Source organism: Oncorhynchus nerka, linkage group LG17 (assembly GCF_034236695.1).
Source record: "Oncorhynchus nerka isolate Pitt River linkage group LG17, Oner_Uvic_2.0, whole genome shotgun sequence".
Taxonomy (NCBI): Eukaryota; Metazoa; Chordata; class Actinopteri; order Salmoniformes; family Salmonidae; genus Oncorhynchus; species Oncorhynchus nerka.
In genome coordinates, this window is record NC_088412.1 from 34983103 (window position 1) to 34999856 (window position 16754).

The following is a 16754-nucleotide window of genomic DNA, read 5'->3' on the forward strand; positions in this document are numbered from 1 at the left end:
ACTCCACATCGCATACCACCCTAGGAGCTCGTACAGGGTAGAAAGTAGCAACCAAACAATCGTCAGAATCTTGAGGAAATATGTGGCAGCCAACCACAAAGATTGGGACCTCAAACTCCTATTGCTACTGATGGCGATCAGAGCCACACGCAACAGGTCTACAGGAATAACACCCTTCGAGATGATGACGGGGATGTCGCCGCAGCCCCCGCCTACACGGCTTTACGTGACCGACCTAAGGAACCATCTCCAGACTACCTTTGCGTATGCTCAAGGACAGTTGTAAAGAAGTGCAGAAGGTGACAAGACCTATTACGACAAGAAGGCCTCACACCAGGTGTTCGAGGTCAGGGATAAAGTGTGGTACTACATATAAACCAAACCCGCGGGCGTCGCCACAAAGTTCCTGCCCCACTGGACGGGGCCACACGAGATTGTGGTGAAGCTATCACCTGTAGCTTACCAGATCATAATCAGCAAAGGTCGACAAAACGCCACATTAAAGTGGGTCCACCGGAACCAAATCAAGTTCTACACTCCCCCCATGGGAATAGAAGGGGTGCTAGCCAGCACCGAATAGATAAAAACCTAGCAAAGTCAGAGGTACTAAGAAAATTCTTAAGTACCCTCAGCTGATCCCTTCCAGGAGTTCAGTACGTTGCACATAACATCTCTTATTTGCTTCCCAGCTACCAGATATACATCTGTTGACACTATTGATATCGTCCTGCGCTGTACTGTTTCAAAATAAGAAAACCAGAAAAATAGTTGTCACAACATTGTTTGTTTACAAAAACGAATAACTTGTTAGGGAGATTACTGAAGAGATGCCACCTATCCAGCAGCAGATGAAGGCACATGCCCTCAGGTTGCAACATGTAGGAAAGTCTCTCCAGGACACTATTCTGGTGGTCAACACACACGCTAACTCTCTTGAACAAAACTCTCCTCTCTGTAGGAAATCTAGCAGAGGTCATGAACCATGACTATGCCCATGTCCAATTGGTTCGACTGTTACTAGAGGATTTTCTCCGTGAAGTTAGCTTTTCTATGGCCCACTTGGCCATGAATAGAATCCCCTCATATTTAGTGCCCCTCTCAATGGTGCACAACATATTGACCTCAGCTACTTCAACCACGATAAGGCCATTACAGTCACATGGCCTACAGTCTGGGGTCGGCCATCCCAATACACGTTGATGTTGATCTTAATGAAGTGGGATTTCTACTGACGCTGCCGGTTGTTGAACTGGAGAATATCAACAGATTGAAAACAGTTTTCAATGTAGGATTTTGGCGCGACAGTACCCACGTAAAGATTGCCACGCCCCCAGTTGTAGCTTACCAGGAAAACAACCCAGATTTCTATCTCACCCCTAACCTGTTAATGTGTACTCTAAGCAAAGATGTCCACTACCTCTGTCCTAGCAAACCGTTTGTCAGGGATAACACTGAGCGTCTTTGTGGTATTAAAGCTATCACCAGCGAAGAACGATGTAGAGCCAAACTAACAGCCAGGGATGGGGCCACCACCACACAAGTGGAGGTGGTAGGGAACCGATGGTTGGTCAACACCCCGTTCGCGTCCGCCACTATGACTTACGAACGCCATGACTCCATCACCGGGCGGCAGGGTAGCCTAGTGGTTAGAGTGTTGGACTAGTAACCGAAAGGTTGCAAGTTTGAATCCCAGAGCTGACAAGGTACAAATCTGTCGTTCTGCCCCTGAACAGGCAGTTAACCCACTGTTCCTAGGCCGTCATTGAAAATAAGAATTTGTTCTTAACTGACTTGCCTAGTAAAATAAAGGTAAAAAAAAAAAAAAAAACAAAACAAAATTGAACCTCCCCAACCAGACTGTTTTTGTTAAGGTACCAGAGGGGGTGATTATTCACATAGACAACTTCACTCTCTATACCAACTTCCCGACGACAGGATAGACACAGAGATTGAAATGCTGGACGCTTTCGCTAAACAACCAAATCCAGTACGAGGGACCCATGACTGTTGATCTTAGTGTATGGGATGAGGCACTTTTAGTTGACCCGACTGACTACAGACCGAAAGATTGGTCTGTCGCCCGCTCTTGGACGATGCCGGACAGTATCCTGACTGTTACCATGATCCTTGGTCTTATTTCCCTTGGCGTGTGCACCTACTACGTACACAGGCGCACACGTGCAATGGAAGACCTAATGAGGTCTTATACTAGGATCACCCGTGGGACAGAAGCGATTGCGATTTTTGGAAAGTTGGCAATAGATCCTGAAACCCCCTTAGGGGGCGCAGTCCCAGCCTCCTCTCCTGAACTCATTAGGTCAGCCCAGTAATCTGCCCAATGTAAGCTTTGGCCTTCAGGGGTCAAGTTTTTCCAAGTGCCTTAACTACCCACCTGCAAGTAGGATCACCCTAGACATGACATTAGAGACAATGCCACGATAGAGTTATTTAGCCAAGACCTTGGACATATATAGAACATAGTCCAAATTAGATGATTAAGGTGTGGTAGGCACATTTTGTATACTTTTATGTTTTTATTCCATTCTTTTTAGTTTCATTTCCTTTGGCACTTAGGAAGCAGTAGAGCCCAATGCCGCTCGTTTGGGGAGGAAATGTAATGATGTATTGCCTGAGTGTTGTGCATTATTAACGTCTGCCAAGTTACTGCCTAGGTCCACTAGCCAGGATAACCGGACGACGGGCCGGAACACAGAGCGACTGCCGGACCTCCCAGGTCCATTCTGGTGGTGGTCCGCAGCTTGCGGAAATCCTACCAGGGTGAACCACCAAGGGGGGCTGCTATGATGATCCACAAACCAGGACATCTGATGGTCATTCTTATGGTGGGTTGCAACATGCAGAATCATTCTAAGTTGAACCTACCAGAGGGGGACTGTCATGACTGTCCTGATCAGGTCAGGTTACAGGAGACCACAACCCTACAGATTATCTCTCTTATCTCTCAACCACAAGAGAGGAAGAGAGATATAGTGTTTTGAAGATGTGGAGGGTTTTATGACCCCTCACGCCCCTGGTAAATCTCAGGCCACAGACAAATTCCTTTGTCCTGTTACTATGGAGAACCAGCCTCAGAATATTAAACATGAACTAAAGGGACTTCGGAACAATGGCTTTTATCAGCCACAATGGTGGTCATGACGATAGATGGAACATGAAAATGTATTTCATTTTTGTTCTGCTATTAAAGGTTAATAGATGATGTTATTACGAAAACATTGTAATGTGAAGGGTTTTCCTAGTATATGTTTGATGTTTATACATTTTACGTTGTATGGAAAATATCCAAATCAAAGAGAATGTTTTGGGGAAGATTAAATGTTAAATTAGTTGTCTGAAATTGGATTTGAGTAAAATCTGGACCTTGCCTCATTAGCTTGGTACGCCCAGAGAATTGCCCTAAAGGCAGCTACGCCTACTTCTGACCCAAGGGGATAAAACCTGTGAGTATAGAATTTACAGCAGGACTACGTGACCCCAGCTGCAGCAAGGTCTAAAAAAAAGTAAACGAACCCAGAACGCAACGCAAGTTTGAGGACAAAGGAATCCTTTTCTACCCAAGCTACAGATGAGTAGCTGTGTCTAATTGGGTGAATTCAAGTCGAACCACCTAGCCTCCATCTCCCATCGAATCGTGGTATCTAAAGGGTTTCATTCCTATGCTGTGAGTTCTGAGCTACAGAGCTGTCTGGCCTCAGAAGACCCCTTCCAGAGAAAAGGGTGAGGGAACAGACTCCTAAGCCAAAAGGGACACTGACACCGGGAGACGAGGAGATCAGGAGAAGTGCATCATCGAACAGCGGAACGGTCAACGCAGAGAATCCTCGGAGATCATCCCCACGTAATTACATCATTATATTCTGACCCATAAGAGTGGCAGTTTGGGGCAAGGCTAGGGTTAGAATAGCATAGCTGACAAATTCACCCAAATGTATATTTCTCTCTTTTTTCTCTCCGTCTTTTGAAATTCCCATTGTGGGTAACACGCGCCATAGTGTGTTGGCCCGTTATACTAAGTTCTAATCAATAACCTATAATGTGTTTTGTCTATGTGTATCTTTTACCATCATTTGAGCTTTTTAGTATATAAATATTCAACTAAGATTGGTGTGGTACGAATTCATTGGTGGGACCAAGGTCCGTGCAGATTTACGGGCTATACGACGTTACACGACGTTCAGAACAAGATTGTTAGAGGCAACTGGTTAATTAGCGGCTGTTGTAAAATCGATATTCTGATATTCTTTGAGTTAATTTGGGAAATAGAAACAATAAAAACTCGTTTTCCCATGGTTCCCCAGGTTAATGAGTTAATAATTGCTTATTCAGTTAATCACGCAATTAGAAACTTCAACGACAACAGTCGTCACATTAACTAATACAACGTCACGACACAGCCCTCATCCTCTTCTTGTGTTCTATGAGTCTTTGAGGATGAATTAATAAGTCATGTCGGCTCACATCATTTATTTGGAACTTAAACAGATTGATGAGTTATTTGCATGGGGTCAAATAGAATCTGTGTTAGCCAACCGCTGGCTCAGTCTTTTTATTTTTTTATTTCACCTTTATTTAACCAGGTAGGCCAGTTGAGAACAAGTTCTCATTTACAACTGCGACCTGGCCAAAATAAAGCAAAGCAGTGCGACAAAAACAACGACACAGAGTTATACATAAACAAACGTAGTCAATAACACAATAGAAAAGAAAAATAGAAAATCTATGTACAGTGTGTGCAAATGTAGAAGAGTAGGGAGGTAGGCAATAAATAGGCCATAGAGGCGAAATAATTACAATTTAGCATTAATACTGGAGTGATAGATGTGCAAGTGCATCCATCACGCAGTCTCTTGGGTGATGGATGCCCAAAGTTATACCTCTTGGCAGAGAGAGTGGCAACAGGCAATTGATGGAAGGGATATCACACACACACACACACACACACACACACACACACACACACACACACACACACACACACACACACACACACACACACACACACACACACACACACACACACACACACACACACACACACACACACACACCTCTGGTCTCTAATAGGTATTCCCTGCAGGTCTCCCCTTCAATTAACTGTCTGTGATGGAGACAGCCTCGTTAATTACAGTGTGATGAAGACACAACCATTATGAAACCAGGTTGGCGCCAGAAGAGAAGGCTGCTGTTTTACGGGTTCCCAACCAATTGTGCTATTGTGTGTGTGTTTTTTTGCATTATTTGTAACTTATTTTGTACATCATGTTTCTGCCACCATCTCTTATGACCGAAAAGAGCTTCTGGATATCAGGACAGCGATTACTCACCTCGTACTGGACAAAAAAAATGATTTAACGAGTCAGATGCGAAGGATTTACTTCAGAAACGCGACAAGGCCCAAATCCCCGTCATTCACATGAATTAGAGACAGAGATATCGGGGACATAGTTCGGGGTGCCTTGTAAGGATCCGAAGGCAGGTGAGTAATCCCCCTCTACCATCAGTCCTATTAGCCAACGTGCAATCATTGGACAACAAAATGTATGAGCTCCGATCAAGACTATTCTACCAAAGGGACATTAAAAACTGTAATATCTTATGTTTCACCGAGTCATGGCTGAATGACGACATGAATAACATAAAGCTGGCTGGGTTTTCGGTCCATTGGCAGGATAGAACAGCTGCCTCCGGTAAGACAAGGTGTGGTGGTCTGTGTCTATTTGTAAATAACAACTGGTACACTATATCTAATTTTAAGGAAGTCTTGAGGTTTTGCTTGCCTGAGGTAGAGTATCTCATGATAAGCTGTAGACCACACTATTTACCAAGAGAGTTTTCATCTATATTTCTCGTAGCTGGCTATTTACCACCACATGATAATGGCATCAGAGGTGAGGGCTGTCGTCTTATCGGCTCTTAACCAACCATGCTATTTTGTTTGTTTTTTCGCGTTGTTTGTAACTTGCTTTGTAAAATATGTTGCTGCTGCCGTCTCTTATGACTGAAAAGAGCTTCTGGACATCAGAACTGGGATTACTCACCTCAAATTGGATGAGGAGTTCTTCTTCAATGAGTCGAACGCGAGGGATATACTACAGACACCTGACCAGGCCCAAATCCCTGTGATTCGCTGGAAAATGAAACATAGATTTCACGGAAAGTTATCAGGATGCCTTATGAGGATCAGGAGATGAGTGGCTAATCTAATTTTGTCTTCTATTCTGCTAGCTAATGTTCAATCGCTGGAAAATAAATGGGACGAACTGAAAGCACGAATATCCAACGGGACATTAAAAATGGTAATATCTTATGTTTCACAGAGTCGTGGCTGAATGACGTTAAGAATATACAGCTGGCGGGTTATACAATCTACCAGCAAGACAGAACATCAGCCTCTGGTAAGACATGGGATGGGGGCCTATGCATTTTTGTAAATTTGTAAATTTGTAAATTTTTGGTGGACGATATCTAAGGAAGTCTCAACATTTTGCTTGCCTGATGTAGAGTATCTCATGATAAGCTGTAGACCACACTATCTATGTAGTGTAACGATTCTCCTCTTCTTCTGACGAAAAGTAAGAGAGGTCGGAGCAATGTGCAGCGTGGTAAGTGTCAATTTAAGTTTATTCAACTGAACACGAAAGAATAAAAAATAACAAAGTGAATGAACAAACGAAAACCGAAACAGTCCTGAAATGTAAAACAAATATTACAACAGGAAACAATCACCCACAACTCAAAAGTGAAACCAGGCTTCCTAAGTATGGTTCTCAATCAGAGGCAACTGTCATTCGTTGTCCCTGATTTGGGGCCCCTCAGGGGTGCGTGCTCAGTCCCCTCCTGTACTCCCGGTTCACTCATGATTGCATGGCCAAGTACAACTCCAACACCATCATTAAGTTTGACTTGTGGTGTGTGGCTTTGTTCACTGTACATCTGTGAATTCCTTTAAAAGAGACAAATAACTTTAACTTCAGCTTACTGTTTAATACGTGCAGGTGGTGTTTTGGTACAGTACAGCCATCGGCCTACAGCACTTTATTACAGTCACCCTCCAATGCACATTGCTTTGTGTCTCTCCATGCTAGAGTGACTGTGGATTAGAACACACACTTTCGCTCTCTCCCTCTCTCTTACACAAGCACGCAGGCAGGAACGCATGTGCGCACACATACACACACATGAACACACACACGCACACACACACACACAAACACACACACCTACACACGCGCTCAGGAAAAGTGCTTTCCATCTCAATGGCCTCGGGCCAGAGCTGCCCAAGTGAATGTCAGTGTATTTCACTCCCCGATCTCCCAGGACTAAGACTTTGTGTGTGTGTGTGTGTGTGTGTGTGTGTGTGTGTGTGTGTGTGTGTGTGTGTGTGTGCGGCATAGTTGATAGGGGGAGGGAGCATGTGAGAGGGTTGTACAGGGCTGCTGCTATAGCCCCGTACAAAATGTACTCACACCACTGTCCCATAGACCTGCAAGCTATGCTCCACCCACCGTATAACAGGCGCTGCACTACCCGCCTATGCACAGCCATGCCAGACCATGCTCTCACCCACCTAGTCACTAGAACACGCTCCCTGGACAGAAACTTCCTAAAACTGCTGTCCGTTAATGGAATAAACTTCCAGAGCACGTTATCGGTGACATCACAGTGGTCTTCAGGCCATCAAATGCCGAGTGCATAGACACTTCCTGACCACACCACCATCCTGAAACACGAACCGACTGACCACTTCCCCCTGACCGCTGAGCTGCAGTATGATAGGGCGAATGGATTTGACTTCATGTTTGATTTGGCTATTGTTCACAATTCCAACCAATAATTAAAACAAATTAAAATAAAGAGCTGGAGGGAAAGAGGGGGTGTGAATTTCTTTGCTACCTTTAGCAATCATGACTGGACATGGCTCAGTCATGTAAATGGTACTGTGTAAAACATTATCACGCAAGAGAGGAAAGAGAGATAAAGTGTGTGTCTATCTCACCTTCTTCTTGGACTTGAAGACATTACAGCGGAAGACGTTATTCTGTCCATCTCTGGCGATGTAGCTGAAGATCTTCAGGTCCTGGGAGTCATGAGATACATAGAAGATCCTACAGGACAGAAACAGAGGAACTGGATAAACAACCAAAAGTTACCCTAGTGCTGAACCCTAACTTAAAATATGTTTGTGTTACTCAACCTCTCACGTAAATCTCCCATTTACATCAATGAAAGACAGTGAGTAATCACAAACTAGCTATCACAGTTTTTACAGAATAACTAGAGTACCAAACAAGTGTAATATAATTGTGTTGAATTGAGACCAGAGGCTACTTACATCATGACATTTACACTATATATACAAAAGTATGTGGACACCCTTTCCAATTAGTGGAACCCTGATATTTCATCCACACCTGTTGCTGAGCACACATCCATACAATGTCCATAGACAAATATTGGCAGTAGAATGGCCTTACTGAAGAGCTCAGTGATTTTCAATGTGGCATCGTCATTGGATGCCACCTTTCCAACAAGTCAGTTAATCAAATTTCTGCCCTGCTAGAGCTGTACCGGTCAACTGTAAGTGCTGTTATTGTGAGGTGGAAATGTCTAGGAGCAACAACGGCTCAGCCGCAAAGTGGTAGGCCACACAAGATCACAGAACAGGACCGCTGAAGCGCATAGCGCGTAAAAATTGTCTGTCCTCGGTGGCAACACTCACTACTTCTGAAGTGGTGAATCACGCTTCACCATCTGGCAGTCCGACAGACAAATCTGGGGTTGGCGGATGCCAGGTGTACGCTACCTGCCGCAATGCATTGTGCGAACTGTAAAGTTTGGTGGAGGAGGAATAATGGTCTGAGGCTATATTCATGGTTCGTTCTAGGCCCCTTAGTTCCAGTGAAGGGAAATCTTAACGCTACAGCATACAATGACATTTTAGACGATTCTGTGTGTCCAACATTGTGGCAACAGTTTGGGGAAGGCCCTTTCCTGTTTCAGCATGACAATGCCCTCATGCACAAAGCATACAGAAATGGTTTGTTGAGATCAGTCTGGAAAAACTTCACTGACCTGCACAGAGCCCTGATCTCAACCTCATCGAACACCGTTGGGATGAATTGGAAAGCCGACTGCGAGCCAGGCTTATCGCCCAACATCAGTGCCTGACCTCACTAATGATATTGTGGGTGAATTGAAGCAAGTTCCAACATCTAGTGGAAAGCTTTCCCAGAAGAGTGGAGGCTGTTATAGCAGCAATGGGAGGACCAACTCCATATTAATGCCTATGATTTGGGAATGAGATATTCAACGAGATATTCAACTCTTGTAGTCATATACTGTATCTGTCTGATTCAACAACGACAGCCCAGTCAGACAGTCCCGTTCTCTGCTTTTTCCCCCTAATTGCTCTTTAAATGATAAACGTCAATGAGCCCGAGGTAGAAAACATCACACACACATTATCACATACACGAACACACGAACACCCCTTCTAGACAAATCAGAGGACAGCTCCCGCTGTGAGAGAAACTAAACACAACCTTTCAGAACTGTGTATGTCATGCCAGGGGCCTTGCTGATATCCCCTAACTTCTTGGTGGCTCCAGTTTGTTATTTCCCTGCCTGCACTTCACTATGACTCACCATGCAGACAGTGATGTAGGTCCTGGTGTGGTGATTAGCACAGAGAGTGCAACAAAGACCAGGACAGCCAAAGCTATCCGGGATGACTCACACCAACAAACACAAACACACACACACACAGGCTTGGGCGGTATACCGTATACCGAGGTATTTGGAAAAAGCCATAGGATGTTTTTTTAATATTGTCAAAACTATGTATATGTAAACGTGAATCATTGTCGCTACTTTATAAGTAAATACCTGCAATCAACTTGTGCAATACGTTAGGAGATAAAGCAGGTCTCATTCTTCATTTCACCTGTTCCATTATCTTTTGTCATGAAGCTTACCGGTAGTCCCCAATCACATGGTGTTTGATTACAAGCACACAACGAAGTGATTTACTGTGGTTACAGTATGGAATTCACAACTACATTTTTGTTAGCTAGATATTTTATAACTATTAAGTTAACTGTCTAAAATGTGCTAAATGCTCTGCAGTTTTTGCATTTGGTTTGCTTGGTAACTTAATAGATTTCTGGCGGGTTAGCTTCTTGCAAAATCTTGGTAACAGCAGAGAATCCCCTCCTGGATCAAGAGGCTTCCTGTCCAATTTATATATTGTGTGTGCAGCAAACTATGAGTAGTATTTTTTTGTTACTTGTATAACTTTATAAACTGGGATGTCTGTTCTGCAAAACAAATAGCACCCCTTGTGCTCAGTGCCGGTATCACTGAATATAATGGGATGGCACAGGGTCGATATGGTATGACAATCTGGACACACACACACACACACACACACACACACACACACACACACACACACACACCACTTTTAATAGCGGAGCAGGTTGATATGGTGATATAATGTCATAGTAATTTAGTGATGTGCCTTTGTTTACTCTTTGTTTATATCTGCTATGAAATATACTGCAGATAAACCAGCTGCTAAGAGGCTCTGCAGGCCACAGTACTCTCTCATCACACACACACACACACACACACACACACACACACACACACACACACACACACACACACACACACACACACACACACGCTCTGAGAGATACAGTAACTTATAGTAACCAAATTGTATCAATATTTCCCCCTCTATCCTGCCAGATAGAGCTGTATGTGTGTTTGTGTTTGTGTGTGTCCAGACAGATTCGACTGTAATTAGCGCAGACAGCAGAGGAAAGATGGCAGCCAACATAGAGCATATCAGCATCATGATCTCTTAGCATTCATTACAGGATATGACTATAACCACAGACAGACAACACTGTGAGTGTCACAATATCTTACAGACAGGATATTACAACTTGTTTTAACCTGTTCTTATCCTCTGGAAAAGCATAAAATCAAATCATAAAAGATTCAAGTGAACTTTTACTACATAGTTGGTTACAATATCTAAAGTGTAGAAGAACATCATGAAAGATGGATGTGAACTAAAGTTAAACATGGTTGTTTTGGTCTCTTTTAGTCCCCTGTCAAGATAACATGTGAATGTAAATACGTTTCACATCTGGTGATGGGGTCCGAGTCAGCCCACAGTCAGACTCCATACGCTGGCAGTGGAGCATAAACTACTGTAGTGCTCTTACTTTAAAACACCTAAGAATATCTGTTTTTAAACGTATGCTCTTAGTGTAGAATGGCTATAAATATCTGCTTGTTTTTGTTTGTCTGCGTAGGATTTGTGCTATGAATATCTGCTCTTAAGGCCTGCTTTGTTTTGATCACTCTGACCTGTACAGAATATATTTTGTTTATACACACACACACACACACACACACACACACACACACACACACACACACACACACACACACACACACACACACACACACACACACACACACACACACACACACACACACACACACACACACACACACACACACACACCTCCCTCCATCCCGTGCACAGTCATGATGGAATATTATAGAGGCTTAGAAAAGTAAAGCCTGCTAAGTGACCCCTGTAGACAGATGGACACGACAGGAGTGAGGGAGAGAGCGGTGTGTAGTACAGTACTGCTCTCACACTACTCCATCTCCGTGTCAAATGCAAACAAAACCAGAGATAAACATACCCTGCAAGAACACATCTCTATCATCATCTATCATCCTCCTCTGTTTGCTGTCCTTCACTCTGAAGAGGCGGAGCCAGCGGTGGTGTGTGTGTGTGTGTGTGTGTGTACAATACAGCCCCCCATGCCTAATTGACTAGCTGCTTGTGTTGAGGTTTATACTGTATCCTGTCAGAGCTGGAATGAGCTGATAGTGACTCAATACACTTCATGGGGATAACAATTACAATGTGGGTGTGTGTGTGGAAGGTTATATTGAGCAGAATAACAGCTCAATGATGGCGCTCAACAGAGAAATGCATCCTATTCCATTAAGCAACAACAAAGACAAACCTCCCACTGCACTAATTCATCCTCTGGGAGGCAAACACATGCTCACACAATATGGAGATGTTAGTAGAGTAATGTCATGTCATAGAGAGGACTGCTTGTAGGAGACATAACACTGCATAGCCCAGGGTTGGTCAGTTTTAGGCTTTTGGTCCAGCAAATCAAAGCCCCTTGTCCTTATCATATTCTATTACATAGCTATTCTCAGAAGTCTCAAATCTCTCCTCACATTGACTGATATCAGATGAAGGTTACATGGGCTATGGAGATCGCATAAAGCGCAACAACTTACGATAAATTGTGTGTGTGTTCTCTGTGTGTGTTTGTGTATGTGTGGAGCTTGCCTAGTTAAATAAAGGTTCAATATTTTTATTTTTGTATAAATAAATAAAAAATGTGTGGAGCTCCCTTTTTCTCCTGCAACTCAACCACATGATTTCTGTCTGTCTGTCTGTCTGTCTGTCTGTCTGTCTGTCTGTCTGTCTGTCTGTCTGTCTGTCTGTCTGTCTGTCTGTCTGTCTGTCTGTCTGTCTGTCTGTCTGTCTGTCTGTCTGTCTGTCTGTCTGTCTGTCTGTCTGTCTGTCTGCCTGCCTGTCTGCCTGCCTGCCTGCCTGCCTGCCTGCCTGCCTGCCTGCCTGCCAGATAAAGAAGTAAGAAGATCAGATAAAGAGGAAAGGCCTTGTGTGGCACACATTAGATCCCCAAGCCTCTAGTCCCAAACCAGCTTCTGTAGATGAGACTGGCTTGCTCGCTGTAGAATGTGATCAGAGCTTTGAGAGTGACTCCAAGGTCATCCATGGAGCTCTGCTTATATGAGAGAGAGAGAGAGAGAGAGAGAGAGAGAGAGAGAGAGAGAGAGAGAGAGAATTGGCGCGGGCACTAGAAAAGTCTGCAGCACCCGGCCTCACCCTACTAGAATCCGAAGTCAAATGTCTACTGTTTGCTGATGATCTGGTGCTTCTGTCACCAACCAAGGAGGGTCTACAGCAGCACCTAGATCTTCTGCACAGATTCTGTTAGACCTGGGCCCTGACAGTAAATCTCAGTAAGACCAAAATAATGGTGTTCCAAAAACGGTCCAGTCGCCAGGACCACAACTATAAATTCCATCTAGACACTGTTGCCCTAGAGCACACAAAAAACTTCCACAAAGCTGTGAACGTTCTGAGAGACAAGGCAAGAAGGGCATTCTATGCCATCAAAAGGAACATACATTTCAACATACCAATTAGGATCTGGCTAAAAATACTTGAATCAGTCATAGAGCCCATTGCCCTTTATGGTTGTGAGGTCTGGGGTCCGCTCACCAACCAAGAATTCATAAAATGGGACAAACACCACATTGAGACTCTGCATGCAGAATTCTGCAAAAATATCCTCCGTGTACAACGTAGAACATCAAATAATGCATGCAGAGCAGAATTAGGCCGATACCCACTAATGATCAAAATCCAGAAAAGAGCCGTTAAATTCTACAACCACCTAAAAGGAAGCGATTCCCAAACCTTCCATAACAAAGCCATCACCTACAGAGAGATGAACCTGGAGAAGAGTCCCCGAAGCAAGCTGGTCCTGGGGCTCTGTTCACAAACACACCCCACAGAGCCCCAGGACAACAGCACAATTAGACCCAACCAAATCATAAGAAAACAAAAATATAATTACTTGACACATTGGAAAGAATTAACAAAAAAACAGAGCAAACTAGAATGCTATTTGGCCTTAAACAGAGAGTACACAGTGGCAGAATACCTGACCACTGTGACTGACCCAAACTTAAGGAAAGCTTTGACTATGTACGGACTCAGTGAGCATAGCCTTGCTATTGAGAAAGGCCGCCGTAGGCAGACATGGCTCTCAAGAGAAGACAGGCTATGTGCTCACTGCCCACAAAATGAGGTGGAAACTGAGCTGCACTTCCTAACCTCCTGCCCAATGTTTGACCATATTAGAAACACATATTTCCCTCAGATTACACAGAATTCAAAAACAAATCCAATTTTGATAAACTCCCATATCTACTGGGTGAAATTCCACCGTTTTTTTTCTTCTATTTTACTAGGCAAGTCAGTTAAGAACAAATTCTTATTTTCAATGACGGCCTAGGAACAGTGGGTTAACTGCCTGTTCAGGGGCAGAACGACAGATTTGTACCTTATCAGCTCGGGGATTTGAACTTGCAACCTTTCGGTTACTAGTCCAACGCTCTAACCACTAGGCTACACCACTAGGCTACACCACTAGGCTACACCACTAGGCTACACCACTAGGCTACACCACTAGGCTACACCACTAGGCTACACCACTAGGCTACACCACTAGGCTACACCACTAGGCTACACCACTAGGCTACACCACTAGGCTACACCACTAGGCTACACCACTAGGCTACACCACTAGGCTACACCACTAGGCTACACCACTAGGCTACACCACTAGGCTACCTGTTGCCACAAGAAAAGGGCAACCAGTGAAGAACAAACACCATTGTAAATACAACCCATATTTATGCTTATTTATTTTCCCTTGTGTACTTTAACTATTTGTACATTGTTACAACACTGTATATATATATATATATGACATTTGTAATGTCTTGAAACTTCTGTATGTGTAATGTTTACTGTTAATTTTTTATTGTTTATTTCACTTTTGTATATTATCTACCTCACTTGCTTTGGCAATGTTAACACATGTTTCCCATGCCAATAAAGAGAGAGAGAGAGAGAGAGAGAGAGAGAGAGAGAGAGAGAGAAACAGAGAGAGAGAGAGAGCGAGAGAGACAGAGAGAGAGAGAGAGAGAGAGAGAGAGAGAGAGAGAGAGAGAGAGAGAGAGAGAGAGAGAGAGAGAGAGAGAGAGAGAGAAAGACAGAGAGAGAGAGAGACAGAGACACAGAGAGAGAGACAGAGACAGAGACAGAGAGAGAGACAGAGAGAGACAGAGAGAGAGAGAGACAGAGACAGAGACAGAGAGAGAGAGAGAGAGAGAGAGAGACAGAGAGAGAGAGAGAGAGAGAGAGAGAGAGAGATAAACAAACACGGTACATAACAACTTGTTGGTGCAGAGGCACTGACAAAGTTGATATATGTTCTGGGGCTATTCCATTCTGTGTAACAGAGATACCATAAATTATGTTAGGTAAGTAAAACTGGGATGTTAAGGTTCATGGACTCGTGGCATTTTTAGAGTTCATCAGTTTCAGGGATTTTCAGATATAAACACAGCCATATTTCACAGCTCTCTGTATGTGCTCCAAATGACACTTAAAATAAGATTTTCTCAAAAACCTTTGTATATTGTCCCATACGATAATCTATTATGATACTAGAATATATGTCTGCCAATATCTACCACTGACTGACGGTGTTACTAGAGTACACTGTTAACACCCTCCATTATTGGCTTACACCATCTGTGGTCCCTGGGAGGTGAGAGTCTGGGTGCTTTACCCTGTCAGTGAAGATACAGTACTGTACTGTAGGCCTCTCAGCTGTGATAAGAGAGAGAGTGTATATAAATGAAGCAGACAGTTTGTTTGTCCAAGCAAGATTACACGGTGAGATTATCTTGATTAAATAATCATGGTGGCATTAAGATCACTGGAGCATCCTGTACACACACACATACACACATCCATCTCATTTCAGGAAACGCCTCTGTGAAAAGTGCCAGTATGTTTACCTTTCATCTCTGGACGCTTATAATGTATAAGCGCGAACACAGTGGAAAACAGTGGAAAACATTTAGACATTTCTTACAAATGTATGAAAAACGGAAAATGAAAAAAAGTTTTCACCCCCTTGAGTCAATACAAGTAATACATTCAACAAATAAAAACGTTGGTCGTGATTACAGCTGTGAGACTTCTTGGGTTAGTCTCTAAGAGCCTTGCACATCTGGATTGTGCAATATTTGTCAATTATTCTTAAAATAATGATTCAACCTCTCAAGGTGTTGGGGGTCATGGCTAGCCAAGCAGATTTAAGTCCAAACTGTAACTTGGCCACTCAGGAACATTCATTGTCTTCTTGGTAAGCAACTCCAGTGTAGATTTGGCTTTGTGTTGTAGGGTAATTGTCTGGTGTAAAGCAGACTGAAGCAGGTTTTCCTCGAGGATTTTGCTTGTGCTTACCTCTATCCCGTTTATTTGTATTATGATAAAACTTCCCAGTCTTTGCCGATGTCAAGCATACCTATAACATGATCCAGCCACCAAGAATTCTTGAAAATAAGGAGGCAGTTACTCATTGATGTGTTGTGTTAGATTTGCCCCAAACATAAGGCTTTGCATTTAGGCCAACAAGTGTATTCCTTAAAGTCCCCAATGGCCTCATGGTGACATCTCTGAGCAGTTTCCTTCCTGTCCTGCAGCTCAGTTCAGAAGGACAACTGTATATTTGTTGTGTCTGTGTGGTTTAATACATAATCCACAGCATAATTATTCACTTGACCAGGTTTAAAGAGATATTAAATGTCTGATTTGTTATTGTTGGCCATCTACCAATCACTGCCCTTCTTTTATGAGCTCCCTGGACTTTGTAGTTGAATCTGTGCTTGAAATGCAATACTTGAAAGAGGGACAGATGTTGTATGTATGGAGGACAGATGTTGTATGTATGGAGGACAGATGTTGTATGTATGGGGGACAGATGTTGTATGTATTGGGGACAGACAAA

The 16754-nt window shown here is 43.4% G+C and overlaps 1 protein-coding gene across 1 annotated transcript in view; it reads right to left on the reverse strand.

Annotated features, from left to right (window-relative positions):
• Positions 1 to 16754, reverse strand: part of LOC115145159 (carboxyl-terminal PDZ ligand of neuronal nitric oxide synthase protein-like) — a 249689-nt gene that overhangs the window by 91726 nt on the left and 141209 nt on the right. The window contains exon 5 of the mRNA XM_029686485.2: positions 8018 to 8126. Coding sequence (XP_029542345.1) covers positions 8018 to 8126 — 109 coding nt within the window. The remainder of the gene's footprint in view (positions 1 to 8017; positions 8127 to 16754) is intronic.